This window comes from Osmia lignaria, chromosome 7 (assembly GCF_051020975.1).
Source record: "Osmia lignaria lignaria isolate PbOS001 chromosome 7, iyOsmLign1, whole genome shotgun sequence".
Lineage (NCBI taxonomy): Eukaryota > Metazoa > Arthropoda > Insecta > Hymenoptera > Megachilidae > Osmia > Osmia lignaria.
This window is the reverse complement of record NC_135038.1, coordinates 9,143,288-9,165,694: the sequence shown is the minus strand read 5'-3', so window position 1 is coordinate 9,165,694 and position 22,407 is coordinate 9,143,288. Positions and strand designations below refer to the sequence as shown.

At 34.7% G+C, this 22,407-nt stretch overlaps 2 protein-coding genes, 1 long non-coding RNA gene and 1 other non-coding gene across 12 annotated transcripts in view; 2 read left to right on the top strand and 2 right to left on the bottom strand.

The window, feature by feature from the left end:
- LOC117604536 (dipeptidase 1) overlaps positions 1–3,543 on the top strand; it is a 131,048-nt gene extending 127,505 nt beyond the window's left edge. For all 4 annotated transcript variants that reach the window (XM_034324720.2, XM_034324723.2, XM_034324722.2 and 1 more), the window contains one exon: positions 25–3,543. In XM_034324720.2, coding sequence (XP_034180611.1) covers positions 25–114 — 90 coding nt within the window. In that variant the 3' untranslated portion in view covers positions 115–3,543. The remainder of the gene's footprint in view (positions 1–24) is intronic.
- LOC117604538 (uncharacterized) overlaps positions 1–22,407 on the bottom strand; it is a 139,009-nt gene that overhangs the window by 115,165 nt on the left and 1,437 nt on the right. For all 5 annotated transcript variants that reach the window (XR_004581457.2, XR_004581458.2, XR_004581456.2 and 2 more), the window contains 2 exons: positions 22,016–22,138; positions 18,781–18,863 (listed from right to left, as the gene is read on the bottom strand). This is a non-coding gene — a long non-coding RNA (uncharacterized LOC117604538). The remainder of the gene's footprint in view (positions 1–18,780; positions 18,864–22,015; positions 22,139–22,407) is intronic.
- On the top strand, positions 9,680–18,016 carry LOC117604537 (uncharacterized). Of its 2 annotated transcripts, none has more exons than XM_034324725.2 (8): positions 9,680–10,225; positions 12,830–12,913; positions 13,396–13,498; positions 13,694–13,825; positions 14,578–15,017; positions 15,080–15,305; positions 15,381–15,639; positions 15,698–18,016. In XM_034324725.2, the coding sequence occupies exons 2-8, from the start codon at positions 12,839–12,841 to the stop codon at positions 16,266–16,268; spliced, it is 1,806 nt and encodes a 601-aa protein (XP_034180616.1). In that variant the 5' UTR covers positions 9,680–10,225; positions 12,830–12,838; the 3' UTR covers positions 16,269–18,016. The 2 variants fall into 2 exon arrangements, with proteins under 2 accessions (XP_034180616.1, XP_034180615.1); XM_034324724.2 differs by having other exon boundaries at positions 15,378–15,639.
- On the bottom strand, positions 14,237–14,309 carry TRNAT-UGU (transfer RNA threonine (anticodon UGU)). Its single transcript has one exon. It is a non-coding gene; the product is annotated as a tRNA-Thr (tRNA).

Sequence of the window (22,407 nt, the reverse complement as noted above, 5' to 3'; positions counted from 1 at the left end):
ACAATTTTCTTATTAAAATTTCAGGTACGGGACGAATGGCACAGAGCTGCAGTATTGCCAGTGGAAAAGATCAGTCCTCCTGACAACTCAGCCTGCGTCTACGGAGCGTCTTGATCTTCTGCGAGGACATTCGCAGCAGGATTCATCGATTTTGCACGATCGCCGAAGATTCGACACGTATCACGGAACTATAGAACCCTGTAAACGTGCGGGCCTGGATCAACTGAACGATCGTTTTTCCCCGACAACATCTTCTCACAGCATTCCAAGGGGGGGAAATGTCGATCGCGCCTTATGAGAAATGAAAAATTGAACGAGAATGTATGAATCATCTGTGAAAACTGATCACCTCGAGCGGAAACGATCATCTTCGGGACAAGTTCAATTCTCCTGATCATTCTTTATCCTTCAATATATAGAACCACCAGCTTTGCAATTCTATTTCTCAACGAGTACAATATCTACAAGCTATACAACGTGATAATTAATTTGCTGCTCTTTAAACAGCTGGCTACGTCCGTCCATGTTTTCAACTTACCAATAGAAATATTTTGATTTATTCCATTTTCTTTTTCAATTTGCTGCTTATCTATGCATAAATCTATTTTTCTTTTTTTTTATATTTTAGGTTTGTTTCTGCAGAAATGAACTGATCCTGAAGATGTATGAAGAAATACTAATAAAAAAGCGTTCCTGAATGAATAACTTATAACGATGCGGACAATCGAGACGGGCAGAAAAAGCTGAAGAATATTCGTAAGAAAATATAAGAGACAGATGTCTGACAGAATTCGATGAACGGTTTTTCGAAACGTGTAAGGTCATTCGGTTAAATTTCGTTTCCTGATTTTAATGCATGAATTACGGGATACGATAATCGTACTAATTAGACTAACCATAGACGAATTTCCTGAATATTAACGTTAGATAAAAGAAGAAACGTGTGTTCGTTTTGAGAAATTGTATCCTTGAAGAAGCAAACGATTATTTGAATGCTTGCTCCGAAATAGTGTCAAATTATCAAGTGCGCTTAAGACCAAGGAATTAAAAAAAAAAAGAAATGAATAAAAATGAATAGGAGGACGAGAAGGGAACGAGAGTTTTGTAACATTTCATGGAAACCAATGTTCATTTTGAGCTTCTAGAATTCGTCATTGAAAGACCATTTGAAAGACTTGTTCGCCATTTATTATGTCTTCGACTGATATCCTAAACTGTTCTTATAGAGTTTATTATAACGAGGCTTGTATTACGCGTGCATGATGCAGTTATTTCACACCGATGCTTGTTCATTTGTTAGAATTGTCCGGATAAATCGTGTATTCGAATATCCATAAGTTTATTAAATATTTATTAAAAGATATTAAAATTTTTTACACACATTTATTAAATTAATTAATTTTCATTGAAGATAAAAAGCTGTAAGTTATTTCTTTCTTCAATAAATTTTTGAAAAATTTATTATTTCCAAAATGGATATTCGAATACGACATAAAGCACCAAGAATTCGGATAAACTGGCAGATATTAATTACGCTCACCAATGTTAAACACTGCCAAGCCACTTTATACCAGAACTATAATTGCCAAAATCCCTTTTCGATATAGTAGTGGAAACGTAGCAATAAACCTTTAGTCGGTAAATGAAAATCAACAGCTCGAAGATGAAAGCATGTAGGGCATACTTCTACATATCTAGAAAAGGGAACCCTTCCAAGCGTAACTTACCCCCTTGTCTTTCTTTAAAATTATCTATTTAATCGTTCGGGTGCCAAAACAGAGAAGGAGAGAGAGAGAGATATTGTACATAAATCTTCCTTGGAAAACTTTCACTTCGCATGTACCATTTGAAATTTCCATTAAAATCCGACTATTTCACAAATACGATTTAGATTGTAATCGAGGGTGACTCAAGGCAAGGGGTTAATTAGATAACTGAAAAGGAAATCCAGTTTTCCAATCGAACGTCGTCACGCTAAATTCGCCTAAATCAGATATCAAAGCAATTTCTTGGGATAAAACATCAACAGTCTGACAAAATTTCATGACATAAAAGTATTGCAAAATAGCACTTATGATACATCAAATTTAAGCTTAAAGCTTACTAAAAGTGACTACATAAAGGACTCATCAAAATTCTTGAGAAAAAATGAATGGCTGCCAGTTGTAGCAAGTAGTGATCAATTTTGAAACACGTGGAAGTCCAATACAATTTGATGACATAAAAGTATTTCAAAATAGCACTTATGATACATCAATTTCAAGCTTAAAGTCTAACAAAACTGGCTATATAAATCCCCCGTTGATATTCTTAACACAAGATGATTAATTCTGGATCGCAACGTACAGTGTTGTGTTAAGTAATCCACTTTCAAAGCTTCAAAATTCTAAGATAATTTCATGCTATCTGTGAAAGCTTTATATAGTCATTTTTAATAAATTTTAAGCTTTAATTTGATATACTATAAGTGCAGATTGTTTATTTAAATTATAATAGAAACAATATCCCAAGGAATTACTTTATTGCTCTTTCGATCATGAAGGCCAGGAAATTAGAGCGAGAATGAAACAACATCGAATCAATTGCTGTAGAAGCATTGTAAACAAACACAATGCTTATGTGCGTGAAATATTCCGAAGGAATTTCCTTAGGCGTTTGCTCGACGAAGAGAGACATTCTCGCAGCGTCTGTTTGTTTCTTTCGTAAGCGACCTTTTTCCATTTCGACTTTGTAATATCACGATAATTAATCACGGATAGATAACGAACGAAGCGAAATATTAATCAACAAGTTGATGATACACAAAAGTAAAAAAAAAAAAGGGAACGATTGAAAGCGTGAACTAGCGTAGACTGTCCTAGCTTGTACGAAACAATTTCGAAACTTTTCTTACTTTTTTCTGACGTGGGGAACGCGTGCGAGAAATTTTTAGGTACCTGTAATTTAACATTGTTAACGACTATACATATATATATATATTATATACATATATATTATATAAATGAAACCAAGGCGCCTTCGACGATTCGTAGCACCATTCTACGTAACTTTCGATAGAAAATTAATCCGTGTAATGAATCAATTAACCAATCGTCATTCCGTGAATCAATATTTTGTAACATTTTATAAATTCCTGTCGTCGATCGAATATAAATGTTACAAAGTATTGGTTTGCATGCCGATCGAATTCTTGGTAATGATTTTACACGATGCGAAAGGTCTTGAGTACGATCGTTAGTGGAAGCTTTTTTCCTCGAAGTGAAACAAAAGAAATAAAACAAATGATACGTACGCTTGCGTTTTCCTCGACGATGGTATGGATCACAAAGGCGGATCGACGAGCTGAATAAAAAATAAACCGTAGCGAGACAGCAGGATACTGTTGAATGAACTCTTAGCAGCAATAACACTGATAAACGCCACGTAGTGAATGATTAATTAGCGTAAAAGACCAATAGGACGATATTTCACGATTTCTAATTCGTAAAGAGTAAGTCTAGCACGTTAAACAAAGTAAAAAAAAAAAAAAAAAGAAAGATTGATTGGATCGATCGTTTGAGAAACATTAATTAACAGGTTCATTACTGATTTGTATTAAAGTATAAAGAGTCCAATTTTTTTAATTAGCATCTTTTATTTATTGAATTGATAATTAATTTCTATTTTAAAAGGGGATCTAAATTTTGAAATTAATTTGTTTATCTGCTAATTAAAAATAAAATATTTTCAGTTTAAAATTTGATTTCTTTTCATAATTAAAAAATTATGTAATGAAGGGTTAAATATTCTAATAATTTTTTTTTTAATTTTTATAAAATTTTGATAATTGTGAATCACTAATTAAATAATTTCCAATCTATTATTTATCGAGAATTTAAAAAAGAAAAGTGCAAAGTGATTCTAAAAACGATCGATCCAACGGCAGTACATTGCTCAATACCATTGATCGGGACACGGAAATGGAAAACAAGACTCACTCTTGTGTTTGCCATAACGTCACAACCACACGACTCATGGAATTATTCATGTGTAGACAAAATGATACCGTTCTATAGTTTCGTATAGCCGCGACGGTGTATTCTTTGTATAAAGAAAAATGGGACAAAAAAAAGAGAAAGACGTCAAAGAGAATCATTTATCCTTCGGGCGAAAATTGCCGGAGATCGAAGCTGCACGAGATGGTGAAATAAAAAAATGAAAGAAAAGATAAGGAAGTATTTCGAATCGACTCGAGAAGAGGAACTCTAGATAATCATTTCGAGTATGAGTGTAAATGAATGCGAATGAGATAATGATGCGTGCAAAGGAACAGTGAGATCTTTTAAATATCATTTTCAAATAGGGGTGGATCGAAGGGGTGAGATCTGAATTCTCGAAACTTTGTAAGATTTCGAAACTTGAAGTGCGTTCGAAGAATTGAAAATTTTCTTCAGTTCCTGATGAAACTTTCTTGGGTTTCAAGAAACCCACCCCTAATTTTTAAAGTATTACCAAAAAGCGATTGAAATTCGATTTTTTAGCACGAGTATTGATTTCAATTGATTTCGTTCGATGAATCGATTATCTAAATGTAAATATAATAAAACTTGATTTGCAGTGGAAATTTTCCACTGTCTATTTTATTTCTAATCTTCTATGAATAGCTTTGGTATTAATTGAAATCTTAATTTCTTAATGAAAAGGCTTAAAAGGCTTCGAACGAGATCAATGAAACGCATTCTATTTTCTATAACTTCTCTAGAGCATATGCATGCGTAGAACCTTGATTTTTTCGAAACAATTTAGCGAGAAAACCAGAGGCCAAAAATGTATGAAAGTGAAATAATGAGTAAAGGGTGCGAGTGAATAATAGGAGATCCTTAGAGATAAATCTTAACGTACATAACATAAACAACACACAACTGCCTAGAAACTCAGATTAATAATATTATAACTTACTATATTATATACAATTACAACCGACATGTCCAAACGCACAAAAGGGCAAGTTTGGCAAGACGAGACACGCGCATGTAAATAGGATATATCGACGTGTAATCCATATGTATATAACAGGGGATGAAGGAGGATATGCAGTTTCGAAAAAAAATTGAAACTCGCTAGGGTTTAAGAAATTTCAAGGGCAAGTTTCTTTGTCTGATCGTGGCTACGATTTTTCAATTTATTCCTCGAGAATGTGAGATACATTTCTGACCATTCGTGGCGAACGATGAATTTCCTGATGGTCGAAGAGATAAAGGGATGAAACTACTGATTCGTGTTTTTCTAGGAAATATTCAAAATCCAAAGATGGGAAATATAGAAAATTTTTTAGAGAAGACAAAATATTGAGGATTTTCAAATTAATTATGTATGAGGGTATTAATTAGGTTTGTTATTTCATTTTTTAAGATTGTGATATTGTAGATATAAAATAAGATTTTCTAATATTGTTTTTTTAGAAAGATGTAGAATTATAGAATTATAGTAGATTTAGAATATGACACTTTGAGTCACCTATTCCTAATTAGCTAACTATAAATAATTTTAATTAAACTTTGAAAGTTTATGTAAAATATCATGAAAATGTAATAATAGATTTGTTAAAAATAAATCTATGATTATAATGTGCCACTCGAAGCACTAACTATTAATTTTGATATTTGAATTAATTAGAAAAATGAATAATCAATACTTCGTCCATGTATCTCTTCGATTTATCGTTAAAGTCGAAAGCTTGAGGTGAATCCAATAAAAATTAATGACGATTTTAATTTCTCTAATTTAATAATAAGAAGCTAAATATTAAAGAAAACACTTAACATCCTCCAAAATTTAAAATTTCATTTTATAAACATTTTCAGCATAATTATGTCTCATCGAATTATTTAAAAATTCTCTTTGAAACTAAATGGGATGTCTCAAGCTTTTCGACAAGCATCGCAAATGGAAACCTTTTAGATGAATTTAACTTAAAATAAAATTGAAAAAAAGAGAGAGAGAAAGAGATTACAAAGGCAGCTATTTACGAAAGATTGTAAAGAAAAAAAGTATGAAAAATGTGAGAGAGAGCGAAAATGAGTGTGAGAGAAAGGTGAAATGGAATGTATAGGCGATTATTAAAGAGACTATGAGAATTAAGATGATATAGAAAGTTTTAATAAATTAATTATTAACGCTACAAAAGCGGGATACACTATTGATACCTATCACCTAAGGAACTTTTACGAATACATTCACGATCGTAACGCAATCATTCAGAAATTTAATTATTAAGTCATCTGAAAAATTCGTGTCATTTTTCCATTCTTTCTTCATTAATTAATGATTATTCATTTTTCTATTAAAATATTATATTTTTACATTTTTTTTTTTTTATTTGAACAGATACAAGCTGCCTTCTTCAAAATCATAGAAGACATTGGCTTCATTTTTTTATTTTATTTTTTTCTAAATGGAGCTATTTCTCCTGAGATGCTCAACGATATACAGGTATTCTTATTTTTATTTACAAACATTCCAAAACAACATCTTAAAAAATATCTATATTTAACTTCGATAATTTGATTTTTAATTAATTTAAAATCTCTCCCACGACGAATGATATCTTAAATGAATCGTTTCTTAAAATTCTTTCTTTTTTTGCAAATTTTATGGTACAATAAAATGACACGAATTTTTGGAACACACAAACATACACACACATAGAGAATCCTAGGATGAGAGTACGCAGAATACCGTGCGTAAATAAATGAATCTTCATTCGACTTTGGATTCGTATAGTTGCAAACGGGTAACAGACACACACGACTAAGTTACTTGATGTTAACTATACGAGAAACGATAAATTATAGAAGCGAGAAATGAATGGCAACGAGAACAAGGCGGAAATCGAGCGAACGTAACAAATGATCGGGTGATGTTTGCCGAGAAATGATAATAACTCTGACGCGGATTTAGATGAGAAACATTCGAAAAAGTGATACCTTGTTTATCGAGAATTTTATTTAGATCGAAACCTGGTGATCCCTAGATCGCGTATACATATAACTACTATAATTTTAGGGATTTTTCCATTTGTTTGACTTTGGAAAACTCGCGGAGAACGTTGAATCGATCGTCGTTAACTCTCGTAACGAAAACACTCTAAAATCGAATGATGTTTATCGAAGATCGAAGATTTTACCGCGGAAATGAAACAAAAATAGTTCTCAGAAGAGAAGAATGTTGAAAGGTTAACGTACCGAATGGAAAGAAAATTTGTAATTAAAAATCATTTGAGACTATGATGACTACGATAATTAATAAAATTAAAATATTTAAATGGTTTCGAAATTTGGGATAAACATATTCGATTTTATCAGTGTCGACAGATGACAAATGACTCGCATGATAAAAAAATGATGCGAGGGAAATCGATGATAATCGATCGAACGAGGCGACACCGATAACAACGACAATGATTTTATCTATGTTAATCTAGAAGACATTGCTGGAACAATGATTTGTACGCCTTCTATGAAGGACCGTAGAGTACATTATGTTACCTAATACTCGTAAGCACCTATTATCTAATAAACATTATTTACAAAAAGTAATTAAATACCCCGAGAGAATTTCTTCATTTCCCTAAAAATTAATCATTTTTTACAAACAACACTTTTTTTAAATTAACAAAAAATGACTATTATTAATATTGATTTAAACTTAATTAACTATAATATTATTTAAAAATGTACTAATAATATAATTAGTCCACTGTTTTTATTTTGAGATTAAAAGAATATCGAATAAAAGTTAATAAGGTGCCTCGGTTGAGATTTTCTCTAAAAAAGCAAAAAGTAAACATTATAGATATTACGAGCCAATGAACCGTTAACACTCGTTAATAATCTCTCGTTAAAGGAAATCATCCCTCGTTGAAGCGTAGTGAAAAGAAAAGAATTGGAATCGATATCGAAGATCGATTAACCAAGCAATATCCAAGCCTATTCTTTAAAAGCTTTTCAAACATTGACACAGACTATCGTAACGAGCAAACTATTCAATTACAAACAGTTTCTAGCTTTAAGTACAAAGTGTACTTTAGACTCCAAAAATCATTAAAGTTTAAAGAAACAGAAAACCAATAATATCAAAATATCAAAATATCAAAATCAATGAAATACTTTTGATCTTGAATAAAAAAAATCAGAACCTAAATGAAGAAATCAACAAAAAGAGAAGAAAACCAATAACAAATCAATCTCAACACTCATTAATTTTACCAAAACAAAGTCCGTAATAAATCAATGTCAAAATTCAAAAATCCATGAACACCCATTAATGTTGAAAAATCAATGCGACACCCTGGAGCACCAGGCCACATAATACGTAGAAGCGATCAGAAATATTGTAAAAGGCTCCGAAAAAGGATAGCCAGAGAGGAGCATCCGATAGACACAATGGCACTCGTCAAATCGACGAGCGTCGCGACGCATCGAGCGTGGCAGACAAAGACAGGGCGAGCGGAGAAGATCCGTACAGAGGAGCCGGCGATATAACACATCGATCTGCGTTCGCGCATGCGTTTTCGCGTCGACGAGCTCGAGCAGATTTTACCCTTGCCACCCTGTATAGGCCGTGACCGGGATACGATACCAACAGGTGATGCTGAAGGAGTAGAGACACTCCCTCAAGCGGCATCGTCGATCGTCTCCCACGAGTCCTGATCCTGCACTAGTGATTTAAGTATCGTTTTCAGACTTACTGGCTGACAGCCAATAACCGATCAATTCCTACCGGCGATCAAAAGTATCGAAGGGATCGATCTATCAACGTGCGATGAAACGAGAAGAAAATCACGAGGATCCAGTGTTCACGATCAACAACGATGTCTTCTTCCATCTCGCGATGATCTAGTGAACGATTTTGATTCTTAGTGTTCTTCTTTTATTTTTTTATTTTTTTATTTTACAAAAGAGTTGTCCGAGGAATGTCGATCGCCGAGGTGGTGAATACAGGTTCGGAAGATCGAGTTCGAAAGTTGTAAGGTTCTTCGAAGGAGGGGTGAGTTATGATCCAAGGATGATCCAGTGAAGATTTCAGTGGTTTCCTTCCGGGATGAAACGGAGCTCCGGGTGAGATAAAAACCCATAAACTTTGCCGACCGATTGAACCCATCGGCATGGAACTTCGATTCCGTTTGATGCTTCTTTGAACGATAGACAGTGAGCTTTTTGGAAATACGAAGATGAAGGAAACTCGAGGAATCGCGGATGATCGACAGAGGAGACGAATGATTTTTTAGCCTGGGGAATTTTAATGTTCCAAGGTAGGAGATACTTGAGTGGATTTGAAATTTTTTAATTATTTCTTTGTATGAACGTTTGGAAAATTTGTATCGAAAGAGTATCGTTGGATTATGAAAAATTGAGCTGACTGGCCCTCGTGTTCTTTTTTCAAAGGTACGGAATAAGAAGTAGTCGTGCAAATTTTATATCGTTTATAATGCAAATCTACGGGAAATGGAAATTTGAAATGGGCTAACAGAATTGGAGCAATCGATTACTGGTAAATGACTCTGGTTTCCTTGATTCTGTTATAACGTAACGAGCATTCCTATTCAATTTAATCTGCGATAACTCTGGCTAAATTTCTAAATAATATCTACATTAACCAACTCGATTAAGAAGCTCCATGAAGCGTTGAAAATGTGTGGCAGAGCTTTAATGATTCACTGAAAAGATCTTGAATAGTTAATTAAAGAAATGTATGAAATATAGAGAATCAGATCGTTCCAGTTACAAAACGAATCGATATCCCGAAAATGGACAGGACACGTTGTAGAGTTTAAAAAAAGAAAAATAATGATAAGGAACGTTTGATTCAGCAGTTTCGTGAATTAATTGGCATTCGCACGTTAATGAGGTGTACCAGTTAATTACAGAGAACACCCCGAAGAGGAGTCATTGAAATGATAAACGCGACTGAAATGGAACAGTCTGAGTACGTTTCGTGCTTCCCTCGGCACCACGTGTTTGAATAAAAATAAAGCGTCGCGACGCTCGCCTCGTCATCGTATCGCAATGATTGACTGTTTTCAATTTTCATAGCTGTGAATGCGATTAAACTGTGAACAGTGCGATTCGCGTCAGTTCCTTGATTTATGAAGAAAAGTAAAAATGTGTGTGAATAAGAATTTGAAAAGATACAGCGAAGATAAAATTTGAAGAAAATGATGCGATAACGAAGTTGGAGAAGGAAGGTAAGCAAAATTTGCATGAATTTAATTGTGCATGATTTGATAATTATTTTTTAAAAAATTTTGAAGTATATAATCATCCAACTGTTCGAGTTAATTTTTCAATTCAAAGTAACAAGTGTCTTTCATATTTTCTTCTCATTTAATGACTTCTTTAAATTAAATTTGTGACCTGTAAAAAAGTCAAAGGATTAAAATAGCAACCATAGAGAAGCACTCAAGTAATTATGAAAGATAAGAGTATTTAATTACTCAGTGTAAAATTATTTATTTTACAAAAATTCAATATATAAATGAGAAAATAATAATTTGAAATAGATTTGAATCTACTAATTGCAACTAATTTCCTATTTTTTTCATCTTTAATTATTACATTGAATTTTGCAATAATAACAAGATGCAGCAGCATTGTCATGTTAATACTTCATCTCCCATTAGACCATGCAAGGAACTTCCTTCGTTCTTTTAAACTGATGCGACTGGATGATAAATTATGCAAAAACATGATACTCGAATGCACAAAGTTCTTTGAGAGACTCTAGAACAATATGATACTTGCAACAAGAGGCGAGCTCGCATTATCTACCTTGAAATTTCTTATCCGTTCGACAAGGAAGCATCGTTAACAGATAAATCATGATCGCGATAGCATTCTGACGCTTTTCGTATATTAAAACCGAGGACGAAGTTAAAAGCAACGGGGATATCTTTCCGCCTGATGTTCCATCACTATCGCGAATAATTTCGTAAATGGATGGAAGATTTTACTCGATGAAATTATCCGGAAAAAAGCCTGCTGAATATCTAAATTCTTTTATTTTTTTCTTTCAATGCATTATTCAAGCGAACAGTTCCATTAATTGCGGTCGAGGCCTTTGATCGAACAAAAGAAAATACCGTAATACGAGCAAAGGTCGTGGTTATGCAAATGAACATGCTCCGGTTCGGTGATTACAACGATCCTCTTCAAACTCATTATTTAACAGTGTTCTATAATTATCATAAATTTTTATGAACCTACAAGCAGGATATTAATTTTCATTGCCATCTTGCTAAAATAATATTTATTCTTAAATAACAAATTTTGATTTTTCAATGTATGAACTTTTCAGAAATCAAACTGATCAGATCATCAACACTCATTTTCTGCAGAATTTTCAATGTATATTTGTTCAGACTTTAAAAGTGAAAAACAGTATTTAAATCTTACCTTCGACGAAATTTCGCGAGTAAAATTCAAAAAAAGAAGTGACTGGTTTGAAAATTTGCGAATCTAATAATACTTCATGAAACATTAATATTTCAAATGAAAACGGACCGTGTTTAATATTCATACAAAATTTCAAACTGAATTTCACGAAACGGTATATAATTAATCAGTGGACTGTTTATCAAAATATTCAAATATCAATCATTTATTTGCCCGTATAATAATTTCGTTTTTCAATTCACCTTACAAAATTAATAATAATAACAGATATTTCATTTCTTCGCTCATTTTTCATAAAAATATGAAGTCTTCGATCAGTCGAGCCCCTAAGAGATTCATATCCCTTGAAAACGGCAGCGAACGGTAAAGGAAAGTAGAACATAAAGAGAAAACTCTCAAGACGGCAGTGAAAGCTCGATCAACTTGGAGGAGATCCGGAATCGCTGGTAAGCCCGTGAGGGATAAAATAGGCATGTTTCGGGTTGTAAACAGAGCTTGTGAAAGAAAGCGTAAAGAAGGGATTCGGATCGATAGAATTTTCCACGTTGTACAAGGCACAGGAAAAGATGCGAAACAGAAACGTACAATGCTTCTATGTATGTGTGTTCTGTATCCTGCGACAGTGTGCACACTTGGAGAACTGACAGATCATTTTACACACGAACACATTGTGCGGGCCCGCCTTCTGTCTACCCAACCCCTTGTGCAAAACTGAATGAGCATGAGAGGGTGGTAAAAGCCGGCTGTAAGTACTATATAGGGAAGTTGAATTAAAGCGACGCAGTCCAAGGAGTTTCGCCTTCTGTTAAATGAAATGAGGCACTGAGCGAGTTGCTACTCCACTTTCAAACACGAATGTTAACTAGCGTGTGTACAATACTCCTACACGGAGGGGATTTCTTCAGAATCAATGTAAGCAATTGTATTCGATAGAAAAAAGCCACTCTTGCGTGGTTTTTTTTTTTATACACGATGAAATGACACTCGACGGGTAATCACTCGTGAGAGGGATGAATGGAAAGTAGAGGATGAGTTTGAAAAATGTGAGATGCGTCGACGATTAAAGGAAATTTTAATTTTCTTCTTGAATTCTTTATCGTAATTAATTTTTAATGAATGTATAGAAAAAGAAATCCCTAATTTTGATAAAATCGAGCAGCTGTGTTTCAAATTTTTAAATAGAAGTATTTAAATTTCAAAAATAATTAGAAATTACTAAACTAATTATAAGTGTTAATTAATCTTATAGTGATTCCTTTGTGAAGGATAGTCTGCCTTTCTTCATTATGTCCAAAGCTTCTGTATGGCTAATTTTCGGCTGCAATTTCTCTCTAACATAATCTTCCAGTAAATTCGTTGCAAGGTATGTTAATAATGCAGTATATATTCAACTTTAGGAGAGCAAAATGCCCCAAGGAAGCATCCATTGGCAAGGGACGCAGAGAAGAGCCTGCGGTCCAGGAGCACACTGGAACGTCCAGGTATGTTTGAAACTTCCGAAACCTCGAGAATTAATGTATCGCTAACGATGTCCCTCTGTTCGCTTTCGTTTCACCCGAAACTACCCCTTTACACGCGTAAACGTAAAATTTATAACGATTTACTTTGACCTTTCGTGATTTTTCCCTACTAAAGCTGGCTACGTATAAAGCAAAAAATATTTAAATTATTAATTAAAGTGACAATTCCTTTTTAATCCTGCACTGAATTAATTTTTATTCATATTTCAATTTATAAGGATTTATTTTTAAATGCCCAGCTCGCTAAAAAAACACGACTTCTTGTTGAACAAAATTTTGAAAGCTAAAAATACTCATAAAAGCAATAATACCACAACGTCAGTACTTCGAAAACATCAAAGGAGTTTATATGACGAGTTAAAATCACAGAATCGAATCAGCAAATGTTTCTCTGAAACGTTAAGAGAAACTCCTCTTTTTAATATTTTTTTAATATTTTTCAGGTGGTGAGAGGGAAGGTGACAACGCGGTGTTTGTGGTACGCTTGCAAAGCTCTCGGAATTGGACTCCTGTTAATGCTTTTAGGAGCTTGCATGGCAACCATAGGTGAGTAGAAGATTCAAAATTAATTAATGTGGTCATCCGCTAACCTCGCACTACTACAACTTATGAATCTTTAAAAGTTCATATAAAATATTAAATATGACTATTTACACTGAAGCTGATTATGTAAATGTTTCATTAATCATAAAAATGAACGTGTTCTAAGAGTATGTTGTTAGGAAGATTTATGTTGTACAGGATACTTCGCAGATCAGCTATCAGTGGCGCAAGAGATCAGAGGCAATCTAACAATAAGAGTGAAGAATGAATCACGCGGATTCCATTTGAACAACCTCAGTTATGCTGGCCCAATAGTGATGGGCGTAGGAGGTAACGATAACATTTATCAGTACTGTTATGCCAACTTTTATGTACTCGTAATCTACATGTTTCATATCAGCATTGTATACCATTCAAACTAAACTCGATGAAAAGCAGATATAGAAGTTTGGAAACATTAACATGTTCTGAATCAAAGACCATTTCATTTGGAATTTCATTTTACGACATACATGAGTAACACAAGATAATACATTATTTGCAGATAAATAATCAACCTCTCTTAATGAAATTGCATGTTATTAATTAAAGAAATACCTAAGTTAAACGTTGTAACAAATAAAGTAGATTATTAATTAAAAATACAATTTGCATGATGTAGAAAAATAATATTTGATGTATTTGTTTTAAATGTATGCAAATGATGCATATTTCAGAAAAAAAAATAGAAAAAAAAGAAATTGCCCCCAGAGAGATTTGAACTCTCGACCCCTGGTTTACAAGACCAGTGCTCTAACCCCTGAGCTATGGAGGCTTCACGGTAGAAGTACCTCTTGTAACTCCATTTCACCTTAAGCATTATTTTCTCTACTTTTATAAATATTTTTATTAATATATGTATAAACATTTATACCAAATATAAATTACTTCTTTAATTATGAAAGAAATAAAATGATTTGTCTGAATAACGATTTTTCTTTATATAAATAAAGGAATAACAATGTTTCTAAAATAACTAATACACTAATTTTCACTAATTATTATTCTACAAAATGTGATTTTGTAATTAATAAATTCCACAGGATTTATCGTAGTGGCGGCTTGTGTAATGACGTTCGAGGCACGCGACAACGCAGCTAAAGTGGTCCCGGCTCGTTTCCGGTTCAGTCAAACATCGACAATAAAAAACACAAGAAACCAACGAAATCGAAGATCCACGTCCAGTCAGACAACCAAATGGGATCACCAATTGGGAGTGTTCAAAGTGAACAGAAGTCCAAGTCCAAGTATACAAGAAGTGTCAAGAAAACAATTAACTGCAGAATTTATGCAATTCTCCAAAGAACTGAACGAGAAGAAAACTGGGCATTCGATCAAAAAGAGTCCCAGTGCTCCGACTCTGATAGACAAAAAATCACCACGAAAAAGAACTACGAAATATGCTGGATGCGCATTGTTGAATCCAGAATTGCTTCAGAGACACGCGCTCTCTGTTGATAATCCAAGCTACAGCCCTCATCAGGTAAGATTAAAATATCATTCTCTTAGACAATTATACAATTAATCAATTGTTGGCTCCGATAGGTAAGTAGAGAAAGTTTGGATCAACAAAAGATGGGAGGCAGTCAAGTGTCCATGGCGATGGATCTCCACATTCCTAATAAAGGTCCAGTCACTTTGAAAGTGAAGGACAGGTCAGACACAGCGAGGCGTCATCAACTACTTCGTCAGACGAAAGTAGAATACGTCGAGGAGGTTGACGAAGCTGCACGATCGCCGACCGGTCGTGTTTATTCCCCTAAATTATCAGGTTCTTAACATTCTCCAAATTAATCCTTGAACGACTGATTATTCAAAGCTAACAATTTTCCTGTTTTGTCAGCAGGTGCCTATTGCAAGTATCCGGACGATTTCGTACCAAGGAAAAGAAACTCCATAGACGTAAGGTTATTCGAGGAGCTAACCGCGACGAAAGACCTGACCAAGATATCCCCGAGGGATTTCCGCAAGATCTCCTCGCCGAGTTTCCATAAAATGTCGTTCGACAAAATCGTTACCGAGCGTAGGATCGAGAGATCAATGGGCCAGCGTAAAGCCAGCTTGGAATTTCGCAAGAGCCCGGACTTCCGTCGAGGAGATTACAGGTAGGTGATATTTTCAAATCGAAAAAAGGAAAGAAATTCACCGATACTTTCATTACAGGAAACTATCCGTCGACAGATTCAGTATAGACTGCGCTAAATATTTATTGGACGAGATGGAAATTCGATCGAGAGCCAACAGCGGGGAGAACCTGAGGAGACAACGGCAACCAAAGTTGCACCATTCCAGGTCGGACGACAATAAAAGGCAATCGTTCGATAAACAAAAGGACGCTCAGTCCAGTAGACATTCTTTGAACACGCAAGCGGTCGTCGAGAGCGGAGGATCCGAAGGTGAATTGAAGTATTTCGCCGCGACGTCGTTAGATACCGAGGAAAGTCGCGCGGACTATTCCGAAGAGAGTCGCACCATCGAGATCGATGACAATATCCCCACGATCATCACTCCTGATGGACCCACCGAAGCTGATGCCTTACTCGAGGAACCGGAACTGGAGAACCTTACGGAGAACGGTGTCGAGAACTCGCGACACGATCGACAAGGAATTAGAAGATGCGACAAGATGGCTATTGAAACGGAACGTTTGATTATGATGGAACGAGGACAGATGATGAAGGATTTTGGTGATAACGAGGAGACGATTTTGTACGTAGAGGACGATGAAGTTTAGATCATTTTCAGAAATAATTATTGCAAAAAGATGGTGTGCAAAATATTGAAAGATTTTGCTAGAAATGAAGAATCGACCCTGGTTTTTTGATTTGAAAATTTGAAACAGAAATAAGAAGATTTTGTTCTTTTGTAAATAATTACATAGGCAATGAGATTTTTTCACTTTCTTAACTACAAGTACTATCGAACGTAATCAGATGCTCAATGATCTCAAAACGTAGGGTTAAGTGAAGCTGATGAAGCTCTCCGTGAATTACGTTCCGTCGTAAGACAATCATTTTTCAAAAGGAAAGTTGATTATTTTCGTCGAGAAACTATATACGATAAGCGTAAAACTTGCCACGCTGACGACAAATAAATTAATATACCTTCATACGTGGTAATTTTAACGTGAATGAATATAACGTAGGAATTATCTTTGAACTATGAAACACGTTTCTGCCAACAATAATCGTAAAACCTTCTCGTAATATACGTATAGTATTTGTTCATTGTTTGTGATAAGAAAAATGTTGAGAATTGTATCGTTTCTGCTCCTCGATTTCAATTTTGAAAGGAAAGAACTTTGAAGGAAAGAAAAACCAGGGCATTGCTATTTTTCCTGGGAAAATCTACGGTGTTTGGTACTATACATTGTTGAAACATCTCCAAAAATGATCTGGATGATTTAAAAAAGAATTACATAAAGAAACCTACCTTGTTCTATTGTTGAAACGTTTTGTAAGTTCGCATAATCGAGGCCTACATCTTACTGTATAAATATTCGTAAAAAATGCTTCCTCCCGAGGGAAATGAATTTTGTACGGTGCTCAGATCAAGTATAAAAATGAAAATTAAGTAAAAAAAATAAACTAGCAAACGTGACAATCCACTGACGTCGAGTGATACGTGCGTTGTTTTTTAAAACGAAGGTTTAGCTAAATGTATGTAAAAATCTATTTTTATATATTTCTCGTATGGTGATACCGCGTCGATGAAACACTATTCAACAATGTTAATTCAACGCTAGTTTTTATTTATTTTTAATACAAACGGGGATAAAGAAAAATTGGTTGGAAATTGAAAATTGGTCATGGAAATGCTCGAGAATGATTTTCTTAGCGAAAAGTGAAAAATTTCGGATACGACTGTTATTCAGTTTTAAATGGACCAATATTTAAGAAAAATATTACGTGTGTAAAAGTGAAAAATTATTTGAAAAATTCCTTCTACTTGATCTAATATTTCTCGCCCAATTTGTATATATATTTGGGAAGTTATTTCATTTTAATAACATAAAATGAAAAGTTAAACGCATATTAAATTTTAGCCTTTAAAGAATAATTTTATGTGCAATGAGATGAAAATATAATCACGAATAATTATTGAGAATTATAAATGATGTATTGGCATGGTCTTATTTATCATTTCATGCCAATACGAAGTGCATAGTTAACAGTTAACGAGAAAAACATAATCAAACTGTGATGAAATTATAAATTAAATAAATATCAATAACAGTGGGGATAATTGCTTGCTATTGTTATCAGTGCTGTAAAATTTGTTCAACAATTCAAAGGTACTCATAAAATACACATTAAATGTCAATTTTATACATTATGAACTAAAAATGTTATTAAAATTCGAATAATAAAACTTCTCCTTTATTAATAATAACTGTAGAATTTTTTTAATTTCATATTAATATTATTCAAATGAAAGCAACAAATGTAAAGTATAATTATCATGTGTGTCAAAAGTATGTGACATTTATTGCAAATAAATCGAGATCTACATTGAACAATTAAAATTTAACATATTTGTGTAGAACATTATTCAATTGTGTTTTAAGAGTATCTTTTTACAGTACTGACAGTGTTAATAACAAATGCTTTTATTACCAATTTATATACAGGGTGTTCGGTTAAGGGTGATTTCCTTTGAGATGATGGTAGCTGCGACGATTCTGAACAACTTTTTCCTTTACCAAAATGCTTGTTAAGTCTTAGTTTTTGAATTATTAATGAAAAACACCGAGCAATCACATCGCGCACAGTGCGCATGCTCGGGAGTGAGGGTTACGAACCGGCGCGCAGCCGAGTCAGTTTGTTCGCGACCGCGGTCGAGCGCGCTTCTCGTAGCCAACACTCCCGTGGCTGGGTTCTAATTGGACAGTGTTTTTCATTAATAATTTTAAAACTAAGCCTTGACGAGCATTTTGGTAAAGGAAAAAGTTCTTCAGAATCATCCCAGCTACCACCCTCTCCAAGGATACCACCCCTAATCAAACACCTTGCATAGCAAGCGTGTTGATATAAATAAATAAAATATCGTTGTACGATTCTGAATTCAATGTAATCTTTGCATGCTGACTGTTGTATCGTCTCAATAAAACAACTTTCAAAATATTATTTGAATATGAATTGCACAATGATGAAAAAGAAGCTTGCTATTAGACAAGAAATACTAAACCTCTTGCACACTCATAAAATATTTTCTTTTTATTAAATTAATAAATAATGTGCACTCACCGACTGCGACGTCCTCTCGGTAAACTCCAGAAGTTGAACACCATTCCAATAGATTCCAGGTAAAACGAGATCCACTTATCCACCTGCAGCCAATAAAGGTGTTTCATTAGACACATAACTTTTTTCATTTATATTATTTCATGTAATAAATATATTCCATTGCTTCTATCTTGTATATCAAGTCGAAATAATGAAACATTTGACTAAAAATGCGCAAATGTTAGTTCTAATGATCTACCGTTAGATGGCTATAGCATTTATGTCCGAAATCTGTAATATTTTTAATTATCAATTCCTAAATGAATTTTAATACTAATATTCGTGATTTTTATTTTTCCTGTCAGAAAAATACAATTATTTGTTTTTCCAATAAACACAATTTTCTTTTCTACTAGCTTTAATATTTCTCGTCAGATGGTGCTAGTAGTATTCAAAAAGCGTACTAATATAAAATTCAAACTCAAAAATAAAGTAGACAAAGCATTTTTATCTTATTATATCAAGAAATTCGTATTCTTTTGCAAGTATTCAAACAAAGCGATTTATTTGCATTTAGGATACAATTTACTGCTGACAGTAGATTAGATCTTCAATCCTTTAATTTGTATACTAATTATCACAGAAAATTAATGATCTCATAATCAACCGTTTATTACAAGTAAATACTTCCTCTTGGACAAAGAAAGAATGTCTTTCTGTATCGTATGCGTACTAAATATTGATTATTTACTGCACTGATGTTTACTTTCAAGTCAGATCAGTTCAGCTTAATGCTCTACCCAAACGTTCTTAATTTACGCTTCCCAATCCTCTTGGAACGACCGACAAAACTCGTGCTTTAAAGGTCGTTCTCGCAAATAGGATGAAGAGCGAGAGAACGATACAGAAAGGATATGCCTCACATCTGTGTTGTTATCCTTTTGATGTCCTTCTCAATGACCAAGGTTCGGGCTTACATTCCCTACTCTGGTCGAATAGAGAGAAGCAGGAAAGATAAATTTCTATTGCAAACAAGAGAAAATTTTGCATGTCCCTAACACGATATCATATTTAAATTTAGAACTAATTAAGAGGAAAATTATTAATTTAGTGACAAAATATAAAAACAATTCAGAAAAATGATAGAAAGTTCATTTTTGTATAATTGAGGAACACGAAATAATTATATTTAATTAGTTACTCTGATTGAAATGAATTTATGAAACGAAATTGCCAATCTTTCAAGAATGTTTCATAGATATTTTCTGAAATAGTATATCGTTCGTAACCGAAATTCTGTTGGAATACCGAATATAATTTAGCAAAGACCATGGAATCGAGAGCCATCCCTGTATCCTTGGAATCTAGAATACAGTGGACACTAGAGAGAAAGGTAATCGCACAGGGGGTTTATTAAGCTTATTAACGGACTATACAAGGGTGGACGTATCTACGTCGGTGGTCGTGGAAAGTATGGCTAGCCAAAAGGGGTGCAAGGGTGGAGGATAATGGTACGTGTACCATATTCTCCACCCTCCATTTGTTTCGTACATGAGAACTCGAGATTTCCGCTTGTCGTCCTAATTATCACTTCCCTTTTCATTATTTTATTCTCCTCTGATCCACGCGTTACCCTCTCAAAGTGGCAGATTTTCTTTCATAAATATTTCACGTTAATTATATGTAAAAGAATATCTTTCCCACCGTTAACGCAAATATTATAAAAGAGTCGTATTAAAATGAGTTAAAAAATTGAAACAATTATAAACAAAAATATCGTTATATCCAAATATAATATGAATTTATTATTCGACTTCCAAATTTACCACCCCCTTTCATTTTGCGTTCCTTGACTGCACCTCCACCCCCTAATTATATGGCCACCCCAACAGTATTATTAGCTGCACGCTTTGCAGTTGGATTAGCGGAAACGGAATTGCATCGACGGAAACGGAAACTGCGTGGTCACGAAGGGCCACCAGCACTTTTTCGTTTAATAGAAATACTTATTGTTGCCGTGACACAATTATTTTTCCTTCTAATGCACGAAAAGCAAAGCTAATTTTTATTAATCGCACTGTTATGTATAGTTCTATCAAACTTTTATAATTTATTCAAACGAAAAGTTCAAAGACAACGAAGCTTATAAAAGGATAAAATGGCACGCGTATGCGTGAACGTAAGAACGAAGGGGAGAAAAGGGTTGGAGGACGTAAGGGTCAGAGATTTCGGCTTTACAGGGACACGGGAAGAGAGGACGTCTAATCGTGTCCCTAGTCCTGATTTAGGACTGGATTTTAATTACGTAGGGTCAGTAAGTGCGGCTGTCCACTCGCCGTAAGTATCCCTCCCTTATTTATAGTTCATTAGCTTGGCTTTCGCGCAAAAGGCAGATTAACTTACACCCAGACGAGACTGAGAATTTTCCTCGCCAAGATCCTACGCGTATACTCTTCCTATAACTGAACAATATTTTTTTCTGAGAAACAAACCGTCGATAAGCGTGTCTTACGAAGCCTTTCCGGTGGCGCTGGAAGTGACTCGCTTCCAGGCGATATCGTTATTCCGATAAAAAAACGTGAAAAAAACATATTCCTATTTTTCCCTTCGACCGTCGTTCCGTTATCAGGCTCAACCTGTTCCTTACAATCTCAAATTTCTACAATAGTATCGCGCAACCCCTTTGCTTCAAGGAAGATCGCGTCCTAATGACTTCCTCCAAATTTTTCTAAACTCAAACTTTTTTCCATTTAAAAAGAAATCTCTCTGCGACTTCCTTGACAGCGTTCGGTTTGCTAATTCGATCTCCAATTAGGAGAAGACCATCGAAAATCGCGGTTCGATGACCATAAACGAGCGTGACGATTGCGATAGATCCCGACCGACGTCTTTCGCGTAAGTAATTGCGGTTACACGACAACGATACGAGGGCCTGATTTTTGCGGTGATCCGGTGTGAATCGACGAAACCGATCACCGACGCGGTATGGCGTCCGTCGTGTATCGTCTGAAACCTGGCCAGATAAGAAAAGGCAAGAGAAAATCGGCCACAGGTCGGCGCAGCGTGCACTTCCGAGGGGTTAATTACATTCTTGCGAGTCCGCACGAACGAGTGAAACCGCATTTGCTTCCTCGATTGCACTTTAGCAGACCACAGTGCAATAAACGGTAGCGTTGCGGGAACACGACGACGGGGAGACCTTTAAAGCGCCTTACACACGATCTTTTCGCATGCGTGTTCTTGGGAAAATTCTTACCTTAGGATGACCGCCAATTATCGGCACACCGGATGACCAGACCCCTCGATGACTTCCTGGATGATTTTGAAGGATCACTTCTGTGCAAGTTCCCTTCGATTCTTCTGGGATCTTGCATTTCTACTGCAATAAAAAAAATTATTGGAAACATTCTTTTTACTCTGGCATGGTTTTTCAAATTGAAACAAGATAAAACGATCGATTAATGCTATCGTTTGATGGAAAGACACGCCGGTAAAGATGCAATTTTATAAATTTACACCTGGATTGCATTTCGTAATGGCTATCACAGGTAGCAACTCCCTACCTGGAGTACGGTAACTCGATGGAGGGGGGTCACCGAGGAAAGTTCAAAAGAGAGGAAAAGAGGCCGCGCGGGAGAGAAGGAGGAG